Source organism: Apis laboriosa, unplaced genomic scaffold, assembly GCF_014066325.1.
Source record: "Apis laboriosa isolate Shangri-la unplaced genomic scaffold, ASM1406632v1 scaffold10_cov145, whole genome shotgun sequence".
Classification (NCBI taxonomy): Eukaryota; Metazoa; Arthropoda; class Insecta; order Hymenoptera; family Apidae; genus Apis; species Apis laboriosa.
The window spans coordinates 741,403-765,766 of NW_025220804.1; the positions used below are offsets into that span (position 1 = coordinate 741,403).

The following is a 24,364-nucleotide window of genomic DNA, read 5'->3' on the forward strand; positions in this document are numbered from 1 at the left end:
AATATTTTATTCGTAATTCGTAAATATTTATATTATTCTCTTTTATTGCATTAACTATTTTTAATCATATTGCAATCTTTGAATTTGTTGTATATAAGTTCAATAAAGTATCATTTTTTTATTATACAATATCATTAATATTAAGAATGAAAATAAAATATTAAAATTAATGTAATTTAATTATTAAGAAAAATCCAATATTGTGTTGTATAATTTTAAAATATAATGAAAATGATCTTTTTATCTTTGTAATTTTTAAATTCTTTTAATTTCTTCTCTTCTTTATCCTATCATTATTATTCTATTTATCCAAGATTTATATTAAAATTATATATAAACTCATAAACTTAATTTCTCTTTTTTTTATTTCTGTTTTGATTTTGCTAATTTTTTCACTGATTATATTCTTTATTATATTTTTTTTCTCTTTTTATTTCATTCTATTTTTATTATTGTTTATAATAGAATAATTCAAATATTATTTTCCACTTTGTTGTAAGTTTTTGATAAAAATCATTTTTATTTTGATAAAAATTTTATGCTCATATATAGATAGATATAGTAGGATGTTATAATATATTAAATAATTATATATTTTTATGCGTTACAATAATAATAAAAAATCATAATATACTAAACAAAAATTATCTATTTCTTATTAATGGTAAATTTTGTTATTAACAGAAATTACTTTATATATACTTATATAATAAATATATAATACTTATATATATACTTTATATAATAAATAAAATATATTATATATAATATATTAGTTTAATTTGCTTTTTAAATTTTAATAAATAATTCAATTTTTACTAATTATGAAATAAAATCTGTATTATACATCTTAGTACTTAAAAATATTCCAAACTTCAACATTGCTCCACTTGTAGGTTCAAGGAAAATATCTTCTTCAGTAGCCCAATCATTATTTGCAATTTCTAAAAATAAACAATATAACAATATATATACCATAATTTGTAAATATTTAATATTTTAGTAAAAATATTCTTTTAATTTTAAAAATCTTGTAAATTTTAAAAGCTAAATATAAAATTAAAATATACGATTTAATAATTATATATTTATAATATATTTAATAACTATAAGAATGATTTTAAAAAAATAAAATTTAAAAAATTTTTTATTTAATATAAAATAAAATTACTTACTCAATTCAACTTTTGATGGTTTCGAAAATAATGTCACACGTGATTTTTTAATGAGTATTTTTTCCAGGCACTCCAATTTTATTAACATCTATCATAAAAACATATTTTTTAAGAAAATATAATAAAAATAATAAAATACAAATTATAAAAGAATAATTATATAATTATTAATAATTTACCTCGACTAATTCTCGTGTATGACATGGTTGAAGAGGAGGTATAAATCTATTTTGTATTTTAATTAATGGAATACCTGGATGTGTTAAACAATATGATAAAATCGATCCTAACATACGATCGAGTACTCTACGATTTAAAACTCCATCTATTCGAATCCATGGTTTTATTACTACTCTTATTTCTTTTGTACTGAAATGTAAATGAAACACATTTAAATATCATTCATTATTATATGATTATAATATAATATAATATAATAATTTTAATTTTTGTTATATACTATATATTAGAATAACTCCACTTACTTTGAATCTAATTGTTTTACAGCCTTAGGTATATCTTTTTGAGGTAATAATTTAAGTGCTTTTTTTTGAATCCTTTTTTTTACTTGTATGTTATATTCTTCATCACTATGACTAGATGTATCCTTATTAGAATCTTCATGTTTATTTTCATTATTTTTTATTTCTGATTCAACAGTTTCTTCAGTTACATTTTCACAAATAATTTTGGATGATTCATTTTCTATTGATGAATTAAGATTTTGATTAGATTCTTTTATTGTATCTATATTGATATTTTTATTTAATATTTCCTTAGATTCTGTCACATATACAGTTCCTTTAGGTATAGGTATAAGCGACTCTTTTTCAAGACGGTATATTTTATATGAATGTATTAACCAAGAATTAACATAATCATGATGTATGTAACGAACTGTAGTTACACCAGTTCGCAAAAATAAATAATTTTCAACAAACAAAGAAACAATTCGATATAAATCTTCTTTTAATGTATTTTCAAATTCATCCTATAAATAAATAAAATAATTAATTAATTTAAAATATTCTACTTTAAAAATTTACTTTAAAAAATTGTAAGTATTATATTATTTCTTATTATCTTATTATTTAAAAATAGTATATATGTACTAATTATTAATTTCGATTTTTAATAATGATTTTAATTTTTTAAAAATCTTATTTTGAAAATCTAATATGTTTAGTAAAGAGATATTTTTACTTACTATCAATTCTTGAATACTAGCTCCAAGTTCTTTTTTATCATATACAAATTTATAAATCGTTTCTATATTATTTAAATTCAACAAATCATTAGATAAATTTTTTTTAAAATCAGAAAATGAAATATTATCCTTAGGAAAAATTGCAAATTTATTTATTTCTTGTATTAATTCATTTGCAATATTTATTTTTAAAGGCAATAAATCTAAGGGCATTGAAAAACCTTTAAAAATTTCATTTTCTTCACAGTTTATCGAATTTGATCGATATAAAGAATAAAAAATTTTAAACACATTTACAACAAAATAATCATGTGCATGATGACTATCTGCTACTGTGAGCTTACTCAATTCTTCTCTCATTCGCAATAAAGCTATACGAGTATATCGTTTGTGTACATTTGAATCATCAATTTTACAATATGAATTTAAATAACTTTGTTCTATTGGAATATTTTGTAGAATATCACTAACTCGTGTGAAAGCATATTCATTGTTTATTTTTGATTGTAATGAAATTTCACTTTCCTTATTTGAAATATATTTTTTATTTATATATTTTGCATCACTAGTTTTGATTATTTCAATATTGGAATGTTTTTTTGAATCTTCATTCTGTATTTTATTCAGTACTTCAATTGAAACATCATTGCTTTGTAAAGTTTCTTCAGTTTTTTCTGAATCTACAATTTCTAATTTTTTTTTCTTTGGAATAGATTCATTTAAATTAAATATTTGTTCATCATCATTTCTTTGTCTTTTTCTTTCAGACGTAACTAATTTGTCTTCTTTATTTATATTTGGATATAGATATAAATTGGATGATGTAAGTGAATTTTCTATATTTAATATATTATCTTCATGTTTATTGGTTGTATTTTTCGATAATAATACACAATTATATTTTACATTTTCAGATTCAGCTAATTTATTTAAATTTTTCCCAATATTTTCTATCTGCATTTTATCATCTATTAGGGAAATATTATTCGAAGTATATATTTTATCTTCTTCCATTTCCATCATTGAATCTTCATCATAAATTGAACGTTCGATATCGTCATTATTTAACGCAATTTTAGTTCCATCTTGGAATTTAATTATATTCTGTTCATCATCAATTACATTTCGACCATTTTCCTCGTCACTATCAAAATTTAATTCATCACAGTCAATAAAATGTTTTTCTCCGAAATTTCTTTTCTCACCTTCGTATTCTTGTGAAAATGTGTTTTTATCTGCATCCAAGTCTGAAAAACCATATTTATCTGACTTTCCATCAATGATATGTATATCATTGTAATTTAATGTATCAATTTCGGAACCAAAACATCTATTATGCTCCTCAAGATTAGTCATTACACTATTGTCTTGCAAAGAAGATTCTTTTACAAATTTTAAATTATCTAAACTAACTAAAACATCTTGATATCGTTTAGCTATCCTAAAATATGTTTCATCTTTTTCTTTTAATCTAGAATCAAGCATTATAATTTGATCAGGTATTTCAATATCAAAATCTATTTGATCTCGTATAATGTAATCATGTATTGCTCCTATTAGACCACCAGTAATTGGCAATATTTCAATGCCATTAAAATTATCTGACGTTTTGTTTTGATCAGATACTTGATTATGACAATACCAATTACTTAATTTGAAAAAAACATCATATGATTCTTTGAATATATCATATGGCCATTTAGTATGAAATTTATATATATAATTACTACTTAACTGATATTGGGAACTACTTAATGGCATATAATTGCCATATTTTCTTATAGTAGTTAAATGATCTTTTTTAATTGTAACCATTTGATCACTACGAATTTTTGCCATAGCATTTTTTAATAATATTTCTGGATATTGCTGATATATTTTAAATAATTGGTATGCCCAGGATCTTCTATCTTTTCCACAACACATTGAACTATGAATGACAGAATTTATAACTGCAGAATATATATCATTAATATTTCGAATATCTTTTGTGAAACCACGATTGTAAAATGGTTTTGAAGGATGTATAATTTTATAAAATAAATTAAATTCTTGCACTGTTTTTGGTACTGGCAATGGTTCTTTAGATACAACATCAGAAATATCATAATATTTCTTCGTAATGTAAGCAACAAGTGATTTAAATGCTTCTGTAATTTGTTTCTCATATTCGTGATAATTTTTATATTCTTCTTTAAGTTTTTCCACAATACCATCAAAACGTCTTTTAAGGAAAAAATTCTGTTTCAGTTCTTCGACTCCTAAAGCAACGGTATTAACGTTTCGTTGTTGTCTGAGCATATATAAAAGTCGTCGTTGACATGCTCTTGATGTTTTGTTATTTGAAGTATATGAGTATGTTCGTAATATATCCCTTACTGCAGAAAATGGTATTACTTGTTTACGTGGATTTGGGCAAAGATATACCATAGCTACCTTACAAACAAGCAAAATCTTATCTTCATATGGTTCCCAATCTACTCGTAACTTATGCATCCGTTGTAATGCTCGACAATCAACCTCGTCATACTTTATTCGTTTTTTATTTTTACATTTACGAGGTAACACTCTTCTAACATAGGATTTTTGCTTTGTATTTCGTTGACATATTAATGCTTCATATTTATCCTGCTGATGTTCTAAATTATCATTGTTTTTAATTTGTATTTTCTTTCTTAATTCCGTTGCATTTAAGGAAGAAGGTCCAAATACTGTTTTTAAACCTGGAAATTCAGTAAATTTAATTGGTTTTGCTTTCATTTTAGCAAAATACATATCTCTTTCATAAATTATATTTTCTTGTTTCTTTGTTTGCTGAACTCTAAAATTAGAAGAAGTCCAATTCCAATTTCTTTTAAGATGAGCGAAAATAGCGGAATCTATTCCAGCAGCACCTTTGCGATCTCCAGGTATTTTACCAATATCCAATTTTATGGCTTCTTCTGCAGTACGAGCTACGACTGCTTGAATCATATCGGTTTTTTTATTTAAATCTTCTAATATTATATCTTTTCCTTGAACAACAAGCCGACCGCCTAATGGTGTATTGATACACGTATTCCACATATCATACCAATATTTTTCAACTATTTGAATTTCATCAAAGTTATATTTAATTATAGGATAAAGTTTATCTTCAATTATATGATAACCAGGAGCAGAAGATGTCGTATCCATTAATTCAGTATGACGATTCACATAAATGAATACTTGATCCTTTTCTTTCAATTTCTGAGGTCCAAATTGTATCAATCCAATGTAACATAATCTCGTTACAGTTTCATGAATATGAAATATATATTTTCTTGCATATAGTAAAGAATTTCGAATATCGGTCGGTAAATCTTTAACTAAATAATGTTTTCGAATAGGATGATTTATATATTTATCTATTTCTGGTATTTCAAATGAAAGATAATGAATTTTTAAAAATATCGATAAAGGAAGTCGTAAAAGAACATCACACATTAATGCCCATCCTTGAGGCCAACCATTATAATGTGGCAATGGCGGTATAAACATTTTCCAACTAATATCTTTAGTATAAATCGTACTAAATTCTTCTGCTAATTCTTCTGTAATATTAAAATCATTATTTCGTAAAATTTTTATTTGTTCCGCTTTCGAAAGAATTCGATCTCCAGGATGATCATAAATCAAATAAAATAAAAAGATATGTAATGCTTGCATACGAAGAAATTTTGGACTATATCCATATTTTCTTGATATCCTTGGACCACATTTAGAACCTGATGGTATAGTTGTAAATTGATTACTTTCAGATGCAAGTTTAGTATCAATATTTTTGCTAGAATCGAATATTGTATTTTCTGAACGTTTTGTAGATGTTTTAGATTTTTGAGCACTTATCAAATAAAATTTCAATTTTACTTGTTCCACAGCTGATTGAATAACAGTACTATTAATAGCAATGTTTGGATCACATATAAATGTTAGATGTTTCTCTCTACCATTTCCGCTTAGAATTATTTTTATAAGTTTTACTAAATTATCTTTTGCAAGTTTTTGTAACAATCTTATTAAAGATTTTTTATCAATTTTCACATCATATCCTTCTTTATCTTCTTCTTCATATATCATCTAAAAATAAAAAATGATTAATAAAAATAATAAACAAAAAAAACAAACATATTATTTATAAAATTTTATAAATATTTTTAAATAATATATTATTTTACCTTCATCAATTTTGTCATGTCATCAATGACTTGATGTTCTTTAACAGACTGTATAATCATATTAGCTCTTCGTAATAATCTATATGTAATATTTGTTACACTTCTCTTTTCACTATTTTGTACATCTTCCAAAAATCCATACATTTCATTTTCAGGTTTTTCTTCATTTGTTGATTTTAAAATTGTTAAATCAACTTTTATATTATTATATACAGCTACAGCCTTTTCATCTTTTGATAATTCAGAAATTTGTGATAATATATTATTAGAATATAGATTTTTTTCTTTAATTGGAATTTTATTAGTTTGACATGATAAATAATTACAGAAAGTACGTTTATATCTATTTGGGCGCATTGTTATACAATATTTATACAGTATTCGGTTGACAACATAAAATATTTTTTGCAATTCTATTGTCACTTTTGTGTTTGATGTTTTCTGAATTGAATTATTTTTATTAACTTCCATACTTTCTTTTTCTTCATTATTAATAATGGTATTTTTTTCTCTTTGTGTAATCATTTTAGTTTTCTCTAAATCATCACTTTCAGTTGTAATTTGTTTTGTAAATTCCTTAATTTTATGAATTTCTTCCTTAAATTGTTTACTTAAATTACTAGTTTTTTCATATCTTTTTGATACATATTTTGTAAGTCTTTGTCTACCGATATCATTCATATAAGTAGCAACCATATTTTTTTTAACTATATTTCGTAAAATCGTTCGTGACTGTAATTTTGTTAAACCCATTATTTTAGCTAATTTTCCTTGGGATATACCATTTTTGTCAGCTTCAATTATTCTATATGTTTGTTTGAAGTAAGGTACACTATATTTATGATTTGAGATATCTAATTCTAAAAAATAATATAACATATAAAAAATTTTAAATATTTAGATTAGAAAAAACAATTAAATAAACAATTAAATAAATTATTCTTTTTTTTAAATAAAAAATATATAATTTTTATATTTCAAAACTAAATTAATATCTACCTTTTATAAAAGAATAAAAATGTCCTTCAAAAATACTGATTTAAAAAATAATTCATAATCATATAAAATGTATATAAATTATTCTAAAAATACAAGAATAATTTATTGAAGAAATAAATAAAAATAATTAAAAATAACTCCTAAATAATAATTATTAAAATAATAAAAATGATAAGCAAACCTTGAGATTCATCTTCTTCTTGTATTTCTTCTTTATTCCATGCTTCGAGAATATCAATATTTGGAGATAATAATTGTACTACTTTAATCCTTTTTTCTTTTGTAGGAGTATTCTTTCGCTGCCATTCTATTGGTGTTGCATTAGGATATAAAGTTCTATATGGTACTCTCTTATTTAAATATACAAAAATTTTTTCTTAAATTATTAAACTAATATTATATAATTAAAAATTAAAGAAAAAAAAATAAAAGTATAATATTTACGACTTACAATATCTGTCCTCACAACTTTTTGAAAAAATGGAGTTTTAAATAACTTTTTAATTGCATTCTTAATTTGCAATTTGCGTTTTATCTCATCATATTCTGCAACATAATTAGGTTTTGATTTAAGAATTTTGATAACTTCTTCTGCCAAGAAAATTATTTTTGGTTTTCTTTCAACAAAAAATCTTGGAAGATGTAAAAGACTTCCATTACTACTGCAGATACCACTTCTTTGGTGATGTATTTGTTTTGTTATTAATTTATGACGTAGTAAAAATTTTCGATAATAAAATAAACTTTTAGGATCTTCTTTTAATGCACTAAGACTAAGTTTTCCCTGAGTAACTTCACCATGATATCGTGATCTTCCTACTCTTTCTAGAAAACAATACTGCATTATATTTAATTCAAGTATAGGAGATACTTCACATCCCATTAATGCATAATTTCTAGCAGATTGTGATGCAACAATAACTAATTTTTGTCCATATTTTTCAGTAACTTCATCTAAAGTAAAGCTTCTTATAAATCCTGTGATATCTTTTCGTATATAATAGGTAGAACAAGACCCTTTAATACCATTTACAACATCATTTACAGGACAATGAGGATAAATATCTAATGGTACAGATTCCTGTATAAATATATAATTTTTTATATTTCTTATAATTTAATAATTTAATCTAATTAATTAAGTTTCTTAGAATACTTACTGGTTCTAATATAGTACCTAAATCAGGATCTACAAATTTATAACGATCAAAAATTTCAAGTGCTTCTCTTGCAATTTCTAATTCATAAAATGCAAATTCTCTAATTTGAACACATATTGACCATATTTGAATCATAAATGGTTTTGAAAATGGTAAAGGATTATGAAGTCGATGCGCTAAACGTAACCATAATGCTGAAATAAGAAAAATAAAAACTAAAAATAAAAATAAAAACTATTTATTTTTACAATAATTCATATTGTTCATATTATTTTGATTATGATTATGATGATTTCATTATTCATATTATTATTAAAAAACATTATTTACTTATTTATATAAATAAGTAATATAAATATAAATAATAAGTATAAATAAGTATAAATAATAATAAGTATAAATATAAAGTATAAATAAAAAAGTATAAGTATAAAGTATAAATAAGTATAAATTTTTTTTTAATTAATAATATAAAATAATATGATAATTATGTTCATCGAGTTTTAGAAACTAAATATGATATATGATACAAAAATATTAAATTAATTATGTATATTATCAAAAAAAAATTGTATAAAATAGAAAAATAATATACATATATATAAATAATATACAATGTAAAAATAAATGTTAATATTTATATATTATTTATTAACCTTCTACAGTAATACCATCCAATCCTTCCAATGCTACTTCATCAATTATCGAATCTACTAAATTAATTGATGGATATGATACCATATTGATATAATTTAAAATATAATAGATGATACAAGAAAATTCATACTTCTATTCAAATATTTTTAATTTATTTGTATTATTAATTATGTATTTTCGTACATAAAAATTTATAACTTCACGGTCTATACATTGAACATAGAATAATTTATATAAGTACTTATTTTAAACTGAGATGGCGCTACATTATATCAATAGTACAGTAAAATAATAGAAGAAAAACAGAGATAGAAAAATTAGAATCAATAAGAAAAAAAAATTGTAGAATCAATGCCATCTCTAATGGTATAGATGGAATAAATATAAATAAAAAGAAAGAATATAAAGAGGTAGAATAATAATAGATAGAGATAGAATAAAAATATTGAAATCAATGTCATCTTCAAGAATGTCATAAATTAAACACATAAAAAAAGATAAAAATAGTAACAAAAAGATAGTAAGAAAAATAAAAATATTAAGATAAAAGATTAAAAGATAGAAATAGGATAAGAATTGACTACATATTATCGCTATCTTCCGATTGTTTGTTGTTATCTTATATCTTTAGAGATAAGATAAAGTAGAGTAAAAATTGAATATAAATGCCATCTTTTAAATATTTTCAAAAAATTTTTGTAAAAGATATTTTTGATAATCAAAAGGTAACTGAAAATCAATTCTTGTTCAATCTCTTCTCCCTCTATTCTTCTTTTCATTTGCGGCACTCTAGAAATAATACTAATTTCAATATTTTTTTAGTTATTTCTGTGCTCTATATTTTTTTATTTTTATTTTGTAATAAATTTAATTAATTTTCTCATATAACTCTTTTATATGTTATAAAAAATTATTTTATATATAAATTATCATCTTGAAAATAATATAAATAAAATTGGTAAAAAAACATTTTTTATTTTTCTTATGTATTACAAAATAGATTATATAATATATTCATAGATTCTATACTAATATTTTAAACTATTTTTTACTTATATGAATATTATATATAAAGATATAAAAAAAATAATATATTTTAATAAGAAAAGAAAATTTTAATGAATAAATATGCACAATAAATATATTTTTCTGAAATTATTTAAATCATAAAAAATTAATTATTAAGTAAAAGTTTTTATTCTGCATTTAAATTTGTAATCTTAAATTTTTTAATAAAATTTATAGTCATATCTATAATATCTATAATCATATCTATAATAATTATAATAATTATATATATCATAATCAAACATTAATAATTATATTTAATGAAATTATTATAATCAATGAAATATTTGTTTATATTCAATATAAAAAAACTTAACTTTTCTTTACTAATACTATAATTATAGATAATAATTATAGATATAATTAATATATATATTAGTTATTTTGTGTCATTAATTATAAATAAAAAATATTTTTTCTAATGTATACATTTTATCACAAAATATCTTCTTAAATTGTTAATAAATTATCTTTTAAGTTGTTATAAATTTATTTCTCTTTTTTAATTTTTTTTTTAATTAATTTTTTTACTTTTATGATTAATAGTTTCATTTGAATGTTTTCTCCTTTTTAAAAATTTTAAATTTTGTTGTAATTGATGTAAGTTGTTATTGATTTTCATTATTAGATTTCATTTGAGAAAATGATAAGAATTTATCTGATGTTACTTGTAAATTTTCTGTTGATATATTTGTTCTAATCTGTGACTTATTAAGCACAGAATGTTTATTTTGTATTGAATTTTTACATTCTATATTTTCATAATTTGATTTTTTTATATTTATAGAATCCTTTTTGTCAATCATAATTTTACTAAAAATTGCTGTTGATATAGGAATTGGAATAGGAATAGGAATAGGAATTGGTATAGGAATAGGTAAAGAATAAGGTACAAGTACCGTAACAGGAGGTAATAATTTTGAAGATAATGAATGAAACAATTCAGTTTGATTGGATTGTTTAAATGGTGAAGTTTCTGAAGAAACATTAGTTTGTTTTTGATCCTTTGTTTGGCTAAATTCATTTGATTTAGATAAAAATGGAATTTCTTGATCTATTATATGTGAAGTTGAATTTAGAAAATATGATGATTTTAACATATTTCCTGATGAATTAACATATTCTTTTTCTTGTAAATTTTTTATGTCTTTTACATGTATATTTTTTTTTAAAAATGTTTTATTATTTTGATGATTATGTGAATTATGATTTATGATATTCATTACATATTCTTTTTTGAAATCTTTATAATTCAAATCATTTTTTTTTGAATAATTTAGTCTATGATGAGTTTTATTAGCTATACAATGCCAATATTTATTTTTTTCATTTATTAAAGTTTTTTTATTATGTTTATTAATATTATTTTCATTAATTTCTATACAAAATTTTTTTTTTTGTTCATTATAATTATTAGTTTTTGTATATTTTTTTATGTATGATATATTTTTTTTTTTTGATACCTTTTGATTAGATACTATTAACTTTTCAGTATTATTTTGTTCTGTTTCTATTATTCTATTATTATATAGAGATGATGTAAAATGTGTATCAGCTAAACATATATTTTCTGTGGAATTATTTAATGGTGATTGACAACTTCGAAACCATAATTCTGGTGTTATTAAACTACCTTTTTCTGTGTCATGAAAAGAAACATTGTTTAAATCTTGAAGCATTAAATGAGTTTGTGTTTCATGACAAAAAATATTGATTTTATATTGATTCAAACATTTATTGCTACAAAATTGAAGTTGATTTTCACCATCCTGAAAAAGAAAATACCACTAATATTTTTATAATATATTGAAATTATTTATTTACAGCATTACATATTACATTATAAAATTATTTCAATTCAAGTTAAAATAAGGACAATAATGTTTTCATAATTAATTATTTTTTTTTTATTTATAAATTTATTTATAAATAAAAAAATAAAATTTATTTATAAATATTTTATATTTTATTTACCTGAAGATCAACATAACTAATTGGATTTTTTATATGTCTACACCAGTCACATATTTTTGTTTGTTTAAAAACTGTTCTTCTACTAGATACAAAGCAAGTTTCACTACAAAAATATCCCATAGAATTCATTATATTATAAGAATAAATTTTTTCTGATTCACATGTTTGAGTACATGTTCTACCACACCAAGAACAAGATATATTATCTATAAAAGTATTATATTAAATTTATTAAAATTTCTTTAATTTATAATAAATATTTTTTCTTTGTTTATTTATTTATATATAATATATATTTTGCATCTTACCTGAATAAATAGAATTTGAATAACTTTCATATGGAAATTTAGTTGTAGAGTCAAAAGATGCTGTTTTCATTGATAAGGGAGACATTAATTGTCTATTCAGAGATATTAAGTTATTATTAGAATAAGACATATTGGACATTTCAAAAATTGAATTAGATATATTTAGTGATGGAGATTTTAATGTTAGTTTGTTTGAAACAATATCTTGATTAATTTGAAGCATTTCACTATTTTTTGTAATAGTCTTAGATATAAAATGATCCAGATTTAAACTTTTTATACAAGCACTATCCACTTTGTCATAGCCATACCATCCCAATAATTCACTCATTGCATTTGCTGCATATTCCTACGATAATATATAAAAATATATTATTTCTTATGTATAAAAATAATTTTTTTCAATATTATTTTGTGCATAATTGTTTTTAATTTAATTTATATAAGTGCAGTTATGTAATTAAAAATATTTTATTATATTTTATTAATATTATTAATAGTCAATAATTACTATTAATAAAATAGTATTTCCAAAAAAATAATAGTATTAAAAAAAAAATAAATAAAACGGGCTTTTGATAAATTATAATTACATTTGAAATAATAAATAAAAAAACAGATTTGAAATAAAGAAATTATAATGAACGAAATTGAATATTCACGTTAATTACAATAAAATCAATGGATTATATTACATTTTAATAGCATGAATTATGTTGCTCTCATGTTACAGAATATATATATATGCACGAAAAAAATTTGCTAAATTATTGCGATTATATTTATTCAATCCTTTATAAATGGAATTCTTTTAATTGTAAAAGAAAAATTACAAAAAAATTAAGTACAATTTTTTATTTTGGTTTTAATATTGGAAATTAATAAGTGCAATAATAATTTATATAATATAATTAATGTATATAATTTAACAATTATTATTAAGAATAATGTAGAGAAAAAAATTATTACAATATATAATAAAATTATAAAAAATAAATATAATAATATTTAACTTTATTAAATAATTAGATTATATTCATACATATTCTATTATTTTTTAATTAATTGTTTAATAAAATAAAAAGATAAATCTAAATGTAAAAAATAAAAATGTAATACCTGAATTTCATCATTAGTTTCTTCTTGTTTAATTTTAATTGGCGTATAATTTTTTTGAGATGAATAATAAGATTCATTATAAGGTGACGAGGAAAATACTTTCCTTGTGTTTTCTTCGATGTTTTTTAAAAATAAATTAATTGGTTTATTGTCCATTACGAAATATGAACATAAACTTGATAATAATTTATTTTTAAACCTTTTAATAAAATTTCAAAAAAATTGATATTAATATTAATTCTATTATGTTACATTTATTATATATTAAAATAATAATGTTACATAAAATTATTTCAAACAAGATTATATTTTGTATTTTTTTTATAAATTAATAATAAAATTATATATTTATTTTTCAATTAAATATTATTTAAAAAACGCCAATTGTACCATATTAAACTTTATTTCAATGAAATCAAAAATATTTTATGATTGATTTTTTTTTTATTTTTAATTTATTCATTGTTTTCAATATCAATATTATATATGTGATTGCATCATATGTGATTTATTTTACTTAATTTTATATTATATTATATTTTTATAGTTAATTTATTTATTAAATCCTTATTGTTTTATTAGAAAATTTATTAAAATCTTTATTATCGTATTTCTTCATATTATATAAATTAAAAATTATTAAAAAAAATTATTAAATTAAATATTATTAAATTAAATGTTTATTTGTTATATCGTTATGTGTTTATATGTTTGCGCTATTATTATACATTTAATAATGATAAGAAATAATAATTTAAAATTTCAAAAAACAAGAATTCACATCGAAACAAATATGTTTATATATAATAATACATACATATATATTCGAATAGGTAATACTAAAGCTGTGCCTAATCAAATTTCACTGATATTTTTAGGCCACTAAGGTAATATAACTTGCGTGAAAATAGATCGCATAAATAACTCGTCCAGTATCTTCTTGACTTTGCAAAAAATTTCTTTGTTTTTTACAAATATTTATTTTTTTATGCACATCACATAATTTTCAATTATTCGATATTAATTATATAAAATTGTTATAGAATTTGCAAAATGACATATTTTATGAAAATAAATTATTTAAATATTTAAATAATTCTTTGCATAAATACCACAAATCATTTATATCATTTGCATTAATAATTAAAAATAATTTTAGAAATGCATTTTTATTTATAAATTACATGTTATGATTTTTCAAAATTAGAAAACAAAATATATAATAATATTTTGAATTAAATTTTAAATTTTGATATACAAGAAAGAATAGAAAAAAAAAATTTAATTTTATGCGCGCACTTTTTTTAATTTTCGAAATTTCTCACAATTATAATATTTCTCTTTCTCTTTTTTTTTAAAGTTTCAAAGATAAAATTATAAAAAAAATCAATAGATACATAAAAATATCCGCAAAATAATTTCGTTACAAATCATTCGCGCTCGTCCAAAGTCGATAACAATTGATATGTTACAGCTACGATCGCTCAGTGTGAACTAAACGATAGATTTTCGCAGTCTATTAAATAACGTGAAATCTTGCACTACATAACTTATTCGTCAACTGTTTTTGACACATTAATTAAATACTATAAATACTAATTATATTAAATTTGTTTGATATATATTGGAAATTTTAAATTAATCATATATTTCTTTACATATCATTTTATGATATTAAGTTATAAACACAAAATAAATTATTTATCCATATATGATATGATATAAACTATATTAATGACATAATTGAATAAATTAATTTATAATTTTAATATAGATATATTATACACCAAGATAATTGAATTTTAAAATTTTTTATTCATCACAATTTAATATTTTAATGAAAATTAATTTGAAAAATCAAAACTATCACAAAATTAAACAATTTTAAAATTAATTAGGATTAAAAAAAAATCTATATTAAATAAAAACTATTTACGAAAAAATTAATATGATAAATTTTTATATGAACTTAGAGAGAAAAATACTTTCTTTAAAAAAAATACTTAAGGTTTAAGATAAAATGAAGTGATCATTACTATTGTAAAAGTATCTTCTATTTATATCATTTTATTTCTTATTTAAAATTAATTAGAACATTTTATATTTTATTAGTACAAAATTAATTAAAATATTGATATTTAGTGTTTCTTTTTATTGTCATTCAATGTTATTATAAATAAACTGATAATTCTAAATATAAAAATAATATAATATAATATAATATATTCAAAAATTTCAAATAGAATTTAAAAAAATACGATATATTAATTATTTTATTAAGTTGTAGCAATTTATTGAAATAAAAAACTTTTTAAATTTGTTTAATTTCACCACTACAATGAGGACAACAAGTTATATTTGAATCGTTTCGTGGAAGAAAGATTTGGCCACCAATTGCAACAGCTGCTCCCATTACTGCACTACAAGCTACATCTTGTCTTCCTGACATAAGCAACTTTGGGCTCATAAGAAGCTGTATGAAATGAAAAAAATAAATAAATATAAATAAAACAAAATAAAATAAACATAAATTATTTATACAATGAAAAAATAATAGAGATTTACTTGTTCTGCAGTCTTCTCAGCAAATGTTTTCATATCTAAACCAGTTATATTAATTTCTCTTTGTAAATTAATATTTTCTACACCACTTAATAATTGAACTTTCAAAATTTCTGCAAGTTGGAAACAGCCTTGTGTTAAATCTATTATGTTTGTACTTAATAATTCATGTCTTTTACAAGTAACAGTTGCAACAGGATCAAAATTTTCACGTAAAATGCTAAGTATTCTAAAAAAATATAAAAATATAATATATAAGTATATAATAATTATATATTAATATATTCTATAGAAATATTTATATTAATACAATAAATTATATGTTTTATAAATACAAACCTGTATGTTTTAAGAGATATATCTCGTATAAGATTTCGATCCTCTAAAAGTCTTTTTATTACTTCCTGAAGATCTATAGTTCTTTGACAAAGAGCTGCTTTCCATTTTGCAAGTTCTTCAACCATTAAGCTATGAAAACATTACTAAGAATTAACTAATTACATATAAATTTAAAAATTAAAAAAAGTATTTATGTTAATTTATTTTCATTTACCTACTGGCTAAGAATTTACTTCTCCAGACTTCGCATTGACCAGCTAACCATTCTGTTTGTTCTTGATGAGTTGAAAGATGTTGAGCAGAATTTAAAAGAGCTCGAGCAAGTTGTAATTTATCTTCAGTTAACAAATGAACTTTTGTTTCAAGATCTTCTCCAACAGCAGCTACTAATAAGTTTTTTAATTCTCCATTAACCTATTAAGCAAAAATATATAAGCAAAATTTTATAAAATATTATTTAATACAAAAAAAATAATATTCCAAATAAATTTAAAATAAATATTAAATTTGTGTATATATTTTTATAAATAAAAATTAGTTAAATTTTTAAATAATTAAATCATTTTAGTACTTGTGCTTGAAATTTTAATTGATTTTCTAGTTGACTATTTTCCTCTTTAAGTTTTTGTATTTCTGCTTCGTATACTTCTTTTTCTTTCAACCATTCATTTCCTATACAATTTTCATCCATTATCTTTAATTCATTATATGGCACTTTTGTTTCATGAAGTTTCATAGCAGCAACTTGAGCAACAGTCATATTTACATTTACATTACTTTTTTGTAACTTTTTATTTTTTTTTTCATACGGAATTATTGGATTAACTGCAGCTTTATATGGTTCATAAGGAATAAATTTTGGTTCTTTAAGTTTTAAAGAATTTAAAATATGTTTCTCATCTTTCACATTAATAACATATTTTGGTTTCAAATTTATTATTGGACCATTCGGAGTAACTGGAGGAATTGAACTTAATTGTTTTAAATCTGTTGGATGATAAATTAATGTTTCACCAAGACGACATTTTGTCTGTTTAATTTCAATTTTTCCAGCTGTTACATTTTCCATTCCATCACCTTCTGTACGTTTAATCGAACCCATGACTTGTATATCTTAAACATTAATAAAATTATATTATTAATACAGAATAAAAAAATCTTAAAAATAACAGATATAATATAAATAAATATTTTTATTTCTATTTTAAATTATAATTGTTTTTATATGTTTTTTATTATAATAATTATAAAATAAATAAATAAAATATTTAATTACTTATATAATGTAATATAATATAATATTAATATTTATATTAATATATAATATAATATAAATATTTTATTATTTATATACTTATATAAAATACATAATATTACTATAAAACCAATTCTTATTTTTATATTTAAGTTTAAACATTTAAGTTTAAATATATAAAAAATTGAAATTTGGATACACAAAAATAATAAATGAAAATAAATATAACTATAAAAATAAAAAATATAAATACATTATAAATTTATATAAATAAACGATAAAAAATAATCTAACCTTGTGATTTAATTTGAGTTTCATCTTTAGAATTTGAAATATTGGCCATTTTTTTTTAATTTATATTTATTTAAACAATTTTAATGGTGTTTTCTATAAAAATAATTTTTATAAACAAATTGTAAACTACTTTGTATAAGTATATCAATCATTATCAATCCCCTATTTAATACATACAATTTAATAAAACGAATTCACATGGAATGAATAGTAAAATGCGCATTACCTATATATAAAAGTATAGAAATGAAAATTTTTTATATAAATTATAACACATATTGACATTTATAAACCAAAATTTTTATATTTTTACAGATATTTTATAATTGTACAATGTCTTCGTAAATGTATAATTTAAATAATTTCTTTTGAAAAAAAGTATTCAATAAATTTAAATTGAATAATTAAATTAATTTTAAATTTTTAATTTTTAATAAATTAAAAAAATATTCTATTAATAATCATTGAACTTATATATATTTTCTAATAAAAAATCACGAAAAATAAACGAAAAGTTTTTGTGAAAATTAATATCGATCGATTTCGATAATTCGATTTTTCAAATTTAATTTCAAATTTTTATATGATAAAGTAATTAACCATGAATTTAATACAATAAAAAATATTTAAAAAAAGAATTTAATTAAGTTATTCAATGTAACTTTAATAAAAATAATAATTAAAGTAATGATTATATGCAAAATGCAAAATGTCAATTAAATTTTATTATAAATTTTAATCTTTTTTTCAATTGATATGTTATTAAATCTAAGAAAAGATTCATTATAATTCAGAATTAAATATGGTAAGAATAATAATCATATTTATATCATAATGTAATAATTTAGTTTATAATTAATTAATAATATTTTTAATTGATAAAATAATATATTTTCATAAATTTCAAATTTTAAATTCGAATATAATAACAAAATACATGTATATAAATAAACATGCACATAGAATAATTTAATATAATATATTATATTTCAATTAATAGCTATTTCAAATATAAAAAAGTTATGGATAAAAAAGAATATAAAAAATATAAACGAAGAATTGCTCAAACTGAAGCTAAAATTGATAATAAAGCTCCACCATTTCATGTGGCTTATTATTATGATAAACATAATATGAGAAGTCATTTGACTCGAATACGAGAAATAGATAGAGAAAATATGACAATATTAAGACGAATAAACATAATTGTCAGATTTGGAGTAAGAATAAAATATTTTATATCAAGAATATTTATTCCACTATATTTTTATTTTAATCATTTCACTATTTATTTAATATTATATTTTCTATTTTTATGTTTATTATTGTAACATTTAATTTTTATAACATATTAAAAAAATTATATATTTTATGTTTGATAATATTTCAAATATATATTATTCATAAATAAAACAATTTTTTATTTAAAATATTAATTGCATAAATATAATAATATTATTGTAAATTTATATATATATTAAATTTCATAATATATTCATAATATTCATAATATAACAGTATATATATGAATATATATATTATATAAAAAATGTATGAAAAATATATATTTAGTTATATATATATTATATAAAAAATGTATGAAAAATATATATTTAGTTTTATTGTATGCAAATTATAGGGAAATATTGATTGTTGGTTACCGAAAATAATATATAAGCCAAAATTTTATGAAGAACAAAAAGCAGAAAATAAAAAAATCAAGACACAAAATAAATATATATTACAAAAAATTCAAAATGCAACTAGTAAATATTCTACTGTAAAATTTATACAAAGTTGGAAGGAAATGCAAAAGAAAATGGAAATAAAAAAAAGGCAAACTTTCTTGAACATTTAGTTATATTAATGTATTGTGAAATAATACTTCTTATATGAATTTTATAGATATGAACATAAACCTTTAGTAAAAGTTATTGGATTGCAGTTAATTCCAGATCATTGTATGATTAAAGATTTATCATTACTAAAGGAAATGAATCCGTCTATTCGAACCAAATGTTTTTTTGAAATTGAAATTAAAGGAGATCAAAAATTAGGATGCATTCAATTTGAACTTTATAATGATATTGTACCTCAAACATGTAAAAATTTTGCAGAATTATGTCGTGGATTTAATGGTTTATCATATAAGTATATATTTTAAAAAGATAAATTATCATTCTTGAAATTTTTATCATTAAATCATAAATTTAATTATCATTAAGTTATCATTATCAGATTTAATATAAAATATAATAAATTCGTATTATATCATGATATTAAATCTCTATATAATATATGTGTATTTATATTGACGAAAATAATATTTTTTGTATTAGGAATACACCGTTTCACCGAATTGTTTCTGGTTATTGGTGTCAAGGTGGAGATGTTACAAAATTTAACGGAAGTGGAGGAATTTCCATATATGGTGATTTTTTCGAAAATGAGAATTATAATTTACGTCATGCTGGTCCTGGAATTTTATCTATGTGTAATGAGAATGAGAATAAAAGTAATTCCAAATTTAATCTTACTTTTAAACAGTTAGAGACGGTAAACGAGAAAAATGTAGTTTTTGGAAAAGTTATTGCAGGTCTTTCAAATATTTATAAGGTAATATTTTCAAATCTTTATTTTAATAATTTTATTTTAATAATAATATATTTAATTTTAATAATATGATTGTATAAAAAGTAATGATTTTGAATATATTATTGAATATTAATATAAAATCTAATATTTTTAGATCGAAGAATTTGGAACAAAAACAGGAAAACCATTTAAAACAATAATTGTATCTAATTGTGGTATTATATAAAGAAATAAAAATTATAGATAAAATCAAGTAAAAACATAAAAAATGAAATCAATTATTATTATCATATTAAATCATATATACATTTTTAATTATTAAATCATATATACATATGTATATATAAACATTGAAATATTATATAAACATTTCTTTAATGAATATGTATCACAATATTAAATTTTTAAATTTAACATAGTTTAATTATTTTTTATCACATCAGTTAATTTTTTTAATACATTTAATTATTTATATTAACTTTACTTATAAATTTGCATGACATATATTATATACATGTATATAGTGATTTATATATTATATATTATATATATATATATTATATACATGTATAATGATTTATATATTAAGGAAAAAATATAGGTAAATATTTGATAATAAACTATATTTTATTATATTTTTTGCAACAATCTCTATTTTTAATTAATTATTCATATGCAATTATCATTAACTATTTTATATGTTATATATATATATATTACATATATCCTATATATTCTAATTTATATATTTATAACAATAAGGCACTTAAAAATTAATAAAATAAAAAATCTTCTTATTTCTATAGATATATTAAAATAACTATATATGATTAAAACAAAAAAGATATAAATAATTAAAGTAAAATAATGTTAGCAATGAAGATATATATAATGCAATAGAAATTATTTCATTTTATATCTAATTAACCACAGATCATTATATAATTTATATTTTTAAGCTGGTATTCTTTTAGGATTTAAATCATACATTCGACGCATACGTTTTTTTAATTCTTGTGGAAATTTATCATAGCACTTTTTACATGCCGGTTTTAAATCAAATTCAAAAAACTTAGTTTTTTGATTCATTTTCTGATCACAAAAAGCACATGCAAAATGATGAACGCACCATGCTTTGTTCAAAGCTGTAAAAACTGAAAAATTCGAAATATATTATATATCCTTTTATTATTTAAGTTATATTTATATATCATATTTTCAATATTTTGAATTCGAAAAATTGAAATAAATTTATGATATACTTGCCATCACCAGAAATTACTTGATTACATACAAAACATAAATTGCCAAAAAGTTGATGATAATGTGTTTCACAATAAGCTAAACCTTTCTTCTCATAATGACGATGACCTAAAAATGGCTTTTCACATTTTGCACAAACAAAATGTTCAACATGCCAATGTTTGCCTAAAGCAGTTACTACTCGTTCCTCAATTGGACGTCGACATGCACCACAAATTGGAATTCCCATTTTATCATGACATCTCAAACAGTATAACTCATTCTAAAAATGAATTATTAAATAATTAAAATATGAATTATATATCAATATGTTATAAAAAATATTATTTTAAAATAGTATAATTATAAATATGTACCATTTCATTTGCAGCATATCCTGGTCTAGAATTAACTTCTCTAGCATCTGAATTAAGTTCTATACCACAAGCAGTACAATTAAAATGATAAGGATGATAAAGTTCTCCACGAAAACGAAGAGGTTTGTCATCAATTACACCACTAAAAATTATATATTATAGATATTAAAAAAATATATTTTGCTTGCATAATTTTTAAATTATTCAATTATGTAAATAAAATTAAAATTCATACTGGCATTGATGACAGATATATTTTCCAAGTGCCCCAGCCTTAACACGTGCATTACATGTGTGACACAATGCTCTACCCTGACATTTAATAAATCCTGCATCAGCCAATTCACCATTGCATTCTTCACAACGAAAACATCCTGGATGCCAATTAGCATTCATAGCTTTTATTACACGACCAATAACAAATTCTCCTACATAAATATTAATTCTTTAAATTCAAATTTGCAATATTTTTAGTATAAATAAAAACAATAACTCACCACATTTCTCACAACAAGGTGCAAATAAAACATGAAAATCATGTTCACAATATTTATATCCCTCAAATTCATAAAATATTCCATCTGGGAATGGACGAAAGCATTGTGCACATCTAAATAAAATCTTTTTTTATTATAATTTTTTATAATTATAGGTAATAATTACATTTAAATTTTGTGCATGAATATTAGTATCTTTACTACTTATTATCTACTTAATAATATTTAAAAAATTATATTTAATTTATATTTTCTCTGCTAAAGAAAATATAATAAATTCTAATAAATTCTAAAAAAATAATTCAATTCTTACACAAAACATTGAGGATGCCATAATTCTCCATTTGAATTAACAATCTTCTCATGAGGTACAAAACCTTCTCTACATCGAGAACAAAACATATTATCCAAAGACATCTCTGTAACACTTTATTAAAATTTATATTATTAATAAAAATAATTAGATATAAAAATGATGCATATGAATATAAATTAACATTTATTTAATATAATAATTAATGATTGATCAATATAATAAAATATATATTTTTTGATTTTATAATTGAATATAATTTAAATTTTTATTTAATCTTAATTATAAAGAAAGATTTAATTAAATAATTAATATAAAAAATTAATATTTAATTTATTAAAAATTAACATAAATAAAATTTAATTAATATAAAATCATAAAATATACAATTAAAAATTTTTTAAATATTCTTATTATCAAATTTTTAATATATAATGTAATAAATATTATATTACATTTTTAAAATTGAATGATAATAATTTCATTTTTATCATCATATAAAATATTCCTTTTTTTATAACATGTAAATATATAATTTTATAAATATCGTATATTTATATTAATGTTTATATTTTATTTAAATCATTGTTTCAAATATTTTATCTCAATATATATATAATAACGGACTTAAAATTATATACCTGGAAACTAATATTGCAGATGGTAGATATCCTATAACACTATGTTTCACAAGAGAAATTATTGTGCTTACCCTGGCATTCTTTAATAATAAAGAAGAATTTATTAAAGTATACGATTTTTATTAAATATTATTATTATTATTATTATTATTATTTAAAAAATAACAATATATAATTATTATATATTAAATATTATTTAAAAATATCTAACATTTTTATAAATTAAAATTATTATTATTAATATTAATCGCACTTTTTAAGATAAAATTTTATACAGAAAATATACACAACATTACAAATATGATTCCACATTGACAATATATATATATAATATGCTTAGTTAAATATTTAAAATAAAAATTACGTCATCAAATAATGTATCG

At 20.0% G+C, this 24,364-nt stretch overlaps 5 protein-coding genes across 11 annotated transcripts; 1 reads left to right on the forward strand and 4 right to left on the reverse strand.

The window, feature by feature from the left end:
* Positions 1–759: 759 nt before the first annotated feature.
* Positions 760–9,591, reverse strand: LOC122710862 (general transcription factor 3C polypeptide 1). The gene is made up of 10 exons (XM_043929035.1): positions 9,397–9,591; positions 8,741–8,934; positions 8,032–8,661; positions 7,762–7,930; positions 6,582–7,441; positions 2,383–6,483; positions 1,661–2,166; positions 1,355–1,544; positions 1,176–1,263; positions 760–944 (listed from the first exon to the last, which is right to left on the reverse strand). The coding sequence occupies exons 1-10, from the start codon at positions 9,479–9,481 to the stop codon at positions 823–825; spliced, it is 6,945 nt and encodes a 2,314-aa protein (XP_043784970.1). The 5' UTR covers positions 9,482–9,591; the 3' UTR covers positions 760–822.
* Positions 9,592–11,027: 1,436 nt separating this feature from the next.
* LOC122710778 (myb-like protein M) lies at positions 11,028–15,305 on the reverse strand. 4 transcript variants are annotated; one of them, XM_043928886.1, is made up of 5 exons: positions 15,294–15,305; positions 13,867–13,979; positions 12,748–13,096; positions 12,440–12,645; positions 11,028–12,234 (listed from the first exon to the last, which is right to left on the reverse strand). In XM_043928886.1, exons 3-5 carry the CDS (start codon positions 13,076–13,078, stop codon positions 11,074–11,076), a joined length of 1,698 nt encoding a protein of 565 aa, XP_043784821.1. In that variant the 5' UTR covers positions 13,079–13,096; positions 13,867–13,979; positions 15,294–15,305; the 3' UTR covers positions 11,028–11,073. The 4 variants fall into 4 exon arrangements, with proteins under 4 accessions (XP_043784821.1, XP_043784810.1, XP_043784801.1 ...); XM_043928875.1 differs by lacking the exon at positions 15,294–15,305 and adding an exon at positions 14,684–14,925; XM_043928866.1 differs by lacking the exon at positions 15,294–15,305 and adding an exon at positions 14,684–14,925 and having other exon boundaries at positions 13,867–14,065.
* An 818-nt stretch (positions 15,306–16,123) lies between these two features.
* Positions 16,124–18,573, reverse strand: LOC122710832 (golgin-45). 2 transcript variants are annotated; one of them, XM_043928981.1, is made up of 7 exons: positions 18,543–18,573; positions 18,317–18,409; positions 17,339–17,880; positions 16,982–17,181; positions 16,768–16,896; positions 16,432–16,657; positions 16,124–16,339 (listed from the first exon to the last, which is right to left on the reverse strand). In XM_043928981.1, the coding sequence occupies exons 2-7, from the start codon at positions 18,363–18,365 to the stop codon at positions 16,178–16,180; spliced, it is 1,308 nt and encodes a 435-aa protein (XP_043784916.1). In that variant the 5' UTR covers positions 18,366–18,409; positions 18,543–18,573; the 3' UTR covers positions 16,124–16,177. The 2 variants fall into 2 exon arrangements, with proteins under 2 accessions (XP_043784916.1, XP_043784925.1); XM_043928990.1 differs by lacking the exon at positions 18,543–18,573 and adding an exon at positions 18,494–18,512.
* Positions 18,574–19,049: 476 nt separating this feature from the next.
* On the forward strand, positions 19,050–21,193 carry LOC122710873 (peptidyl-prolyl cis-trans isomerase A-like). Of its 2 annotated transcripts, XM_043929073.1 has the most exons (5): positions 19,050–19,121; positions 19,317–19,536; positions 19,956–20,152; positions 20,656–20,932; positions 21,066–21,193. In XM_043929073.1, the coding sequence occupies exons 2-5, from the start codon at positions 19,339–19,341 to the stop codon at positions 21,135–21,137; spliced, it is 744 nt and encodes a 247-aa protein (XP_043785008.1). In that variant the 5' UTR covers positions 19,050–19,121; positions 19,317–19,338; the 3' UTR covers positions 21,138–21,193. The 2 variants fall into 2 exon arrangements, with proteins under 2 accessions (XP_043785008.1, XP_043785017.1); XM_043929082.1 differs by lacking the exons at positions 19,050–19,121; positions 19,317–19,536 and adding an exon at positions 20,222–20,467 and having other exon boundaries at positions 20,103–20,152.
* A 553-nt stretch (positions 21,194–21,746) lies between these two features.
* Positions 21,747–24,206, reverse strand: LOC122710761 (LIM and senescent cell antigen-like-containing domain protein 1). 2 transcript variants are annotated; one of them, XM_043928831.1, is made up of 7 exons: positions 23,982–24,206; positions 23,341–23,454; positions 23,028–23,140; positions 22,766–22,958; positions 22,531–22,672; positions 22,178–22,436; positions 21,747–22,065 (listed from the first exon to the last, which is right to left on the reverse strand). In XM_043928831.1, the coding sequence occupies exons 2-7, from the start codon at positions 23,442–23,444 to the stop codon at positions 21,866–21,868; spliced, it is 1,011 nt and encodes a 336-aa protein (XP_043784766.1). In that variant the 5' UTR covers positions 23,445–23,454; positions 23,982–24,206; the 3' UTR covers positions 21,747–21,865. The 2 variants fall into 2 exon arrangements, with proteins under 2 accessions (XP_043784766.1, XP_043784756.1); XM_043928821.1 differs by having other exon boundaries at positions 24,053–24,113.
* Positions 24,207–24,364: the final 158 nt, after the last annotated feature.

Excerpts from the sequence above, each read along its gene's own strand:
- LOC122710862 (XM_043929035.1), bottom strand. The coding sequence starts at position 9,481 with ATGGTATCATATCCATCAATTAATTTAGTAGATTCGATAATTGATGAA. Across the intron at positions 8,935-9,396 it reads GGATGGTATTACTGTAGAAG|CATTATGGTTACGTTTAGCG; the intron begins GTTAATAAATAA and ends TTCTTATTTCAG. Across the intron at positions 8,662-8,740 it reads TAGGTACTATATTAGAACCA|GAATCTGTACCATTAGATAT; the intron begins GTAAGTATTCTA and ends ATATTTATACAG.
- LOC122710778 (XM_043928866.1), bottom strand. Across the intron at positions 13,097-13,866 it reads AAACTAATGATGAAATTCAG|GAATATGCAGCAAATGCAAT; the intron begins GTATTACATTTT and ends ATATTATCGTAG. Across the intron at positions 12,646-12,747 it reads TTCAAATTCTATTTATTCAG|ATAATATATCTTGTTCTTGG; the intron begins GTAAGATGCAAA and ends ATACTTTTATAG.
- LOC122710832 (XM_043928981.1), bottom strand. The coding sequence starts at position 18,365 with ATGGCCAATATTTCAAATTCTAAAGATGAAACTCAAATTAAATCACAA. Across the intron at positions 17,881-18,316 it reads AACTCAAATTAAATCACAAG|ATATACAAGTCATGGGTTCG; the intron begins GTTAGATTATTT and ends TTAATGTTTAAG. Across the intron at positions 16,897-16,981 it reads AGTAAATTCTTAGCCAGTAG|CTTAATGGTTGAAGAACTTG; the intron begins GTAAATGAAAAT and ends ATGTTTTCATAG.
- LOC122710873 (XM_043929073.1), top strand. The coding sequence starts at position 19,339 with ATGGATAAAAAAGAATATAAAAAATATAAACGAAGAATTGCTCAAACT. Across the intron at positions 19,537-19,955 it reads ACATAATTGTCAGATTTGGA|GGAAATATTGATTGTTGGTT; the intron begins GTAAGAATAAAA and ends TGCAAATTATAG. Across the intron at positions 20,153-20,655 it reads AAAATGGAAATAAAAAAAAG|GAATACACCGTTTCACCGAA; the intron begins GCAAACTTTCTT and ends TTTTTGTATTAG.
- LOC122710761 (XM_043928821.1), bottom strand. Across the intron at positions 23,141-23,340 it reads TGGCATCCTCAATGTTTTGT|ATGTGCACAATGCTTTCGTC; the intron begins GTAAGAATTGAA and ends GATTTTATTTAG. Across the intron at positions 22,673-22,765 it reads TATATCTGTCATCAATGCCA|TGGTGTAATTGATGACAAAC; the intron begins GTATGAATTTTA and ends TATAATTTTTAG.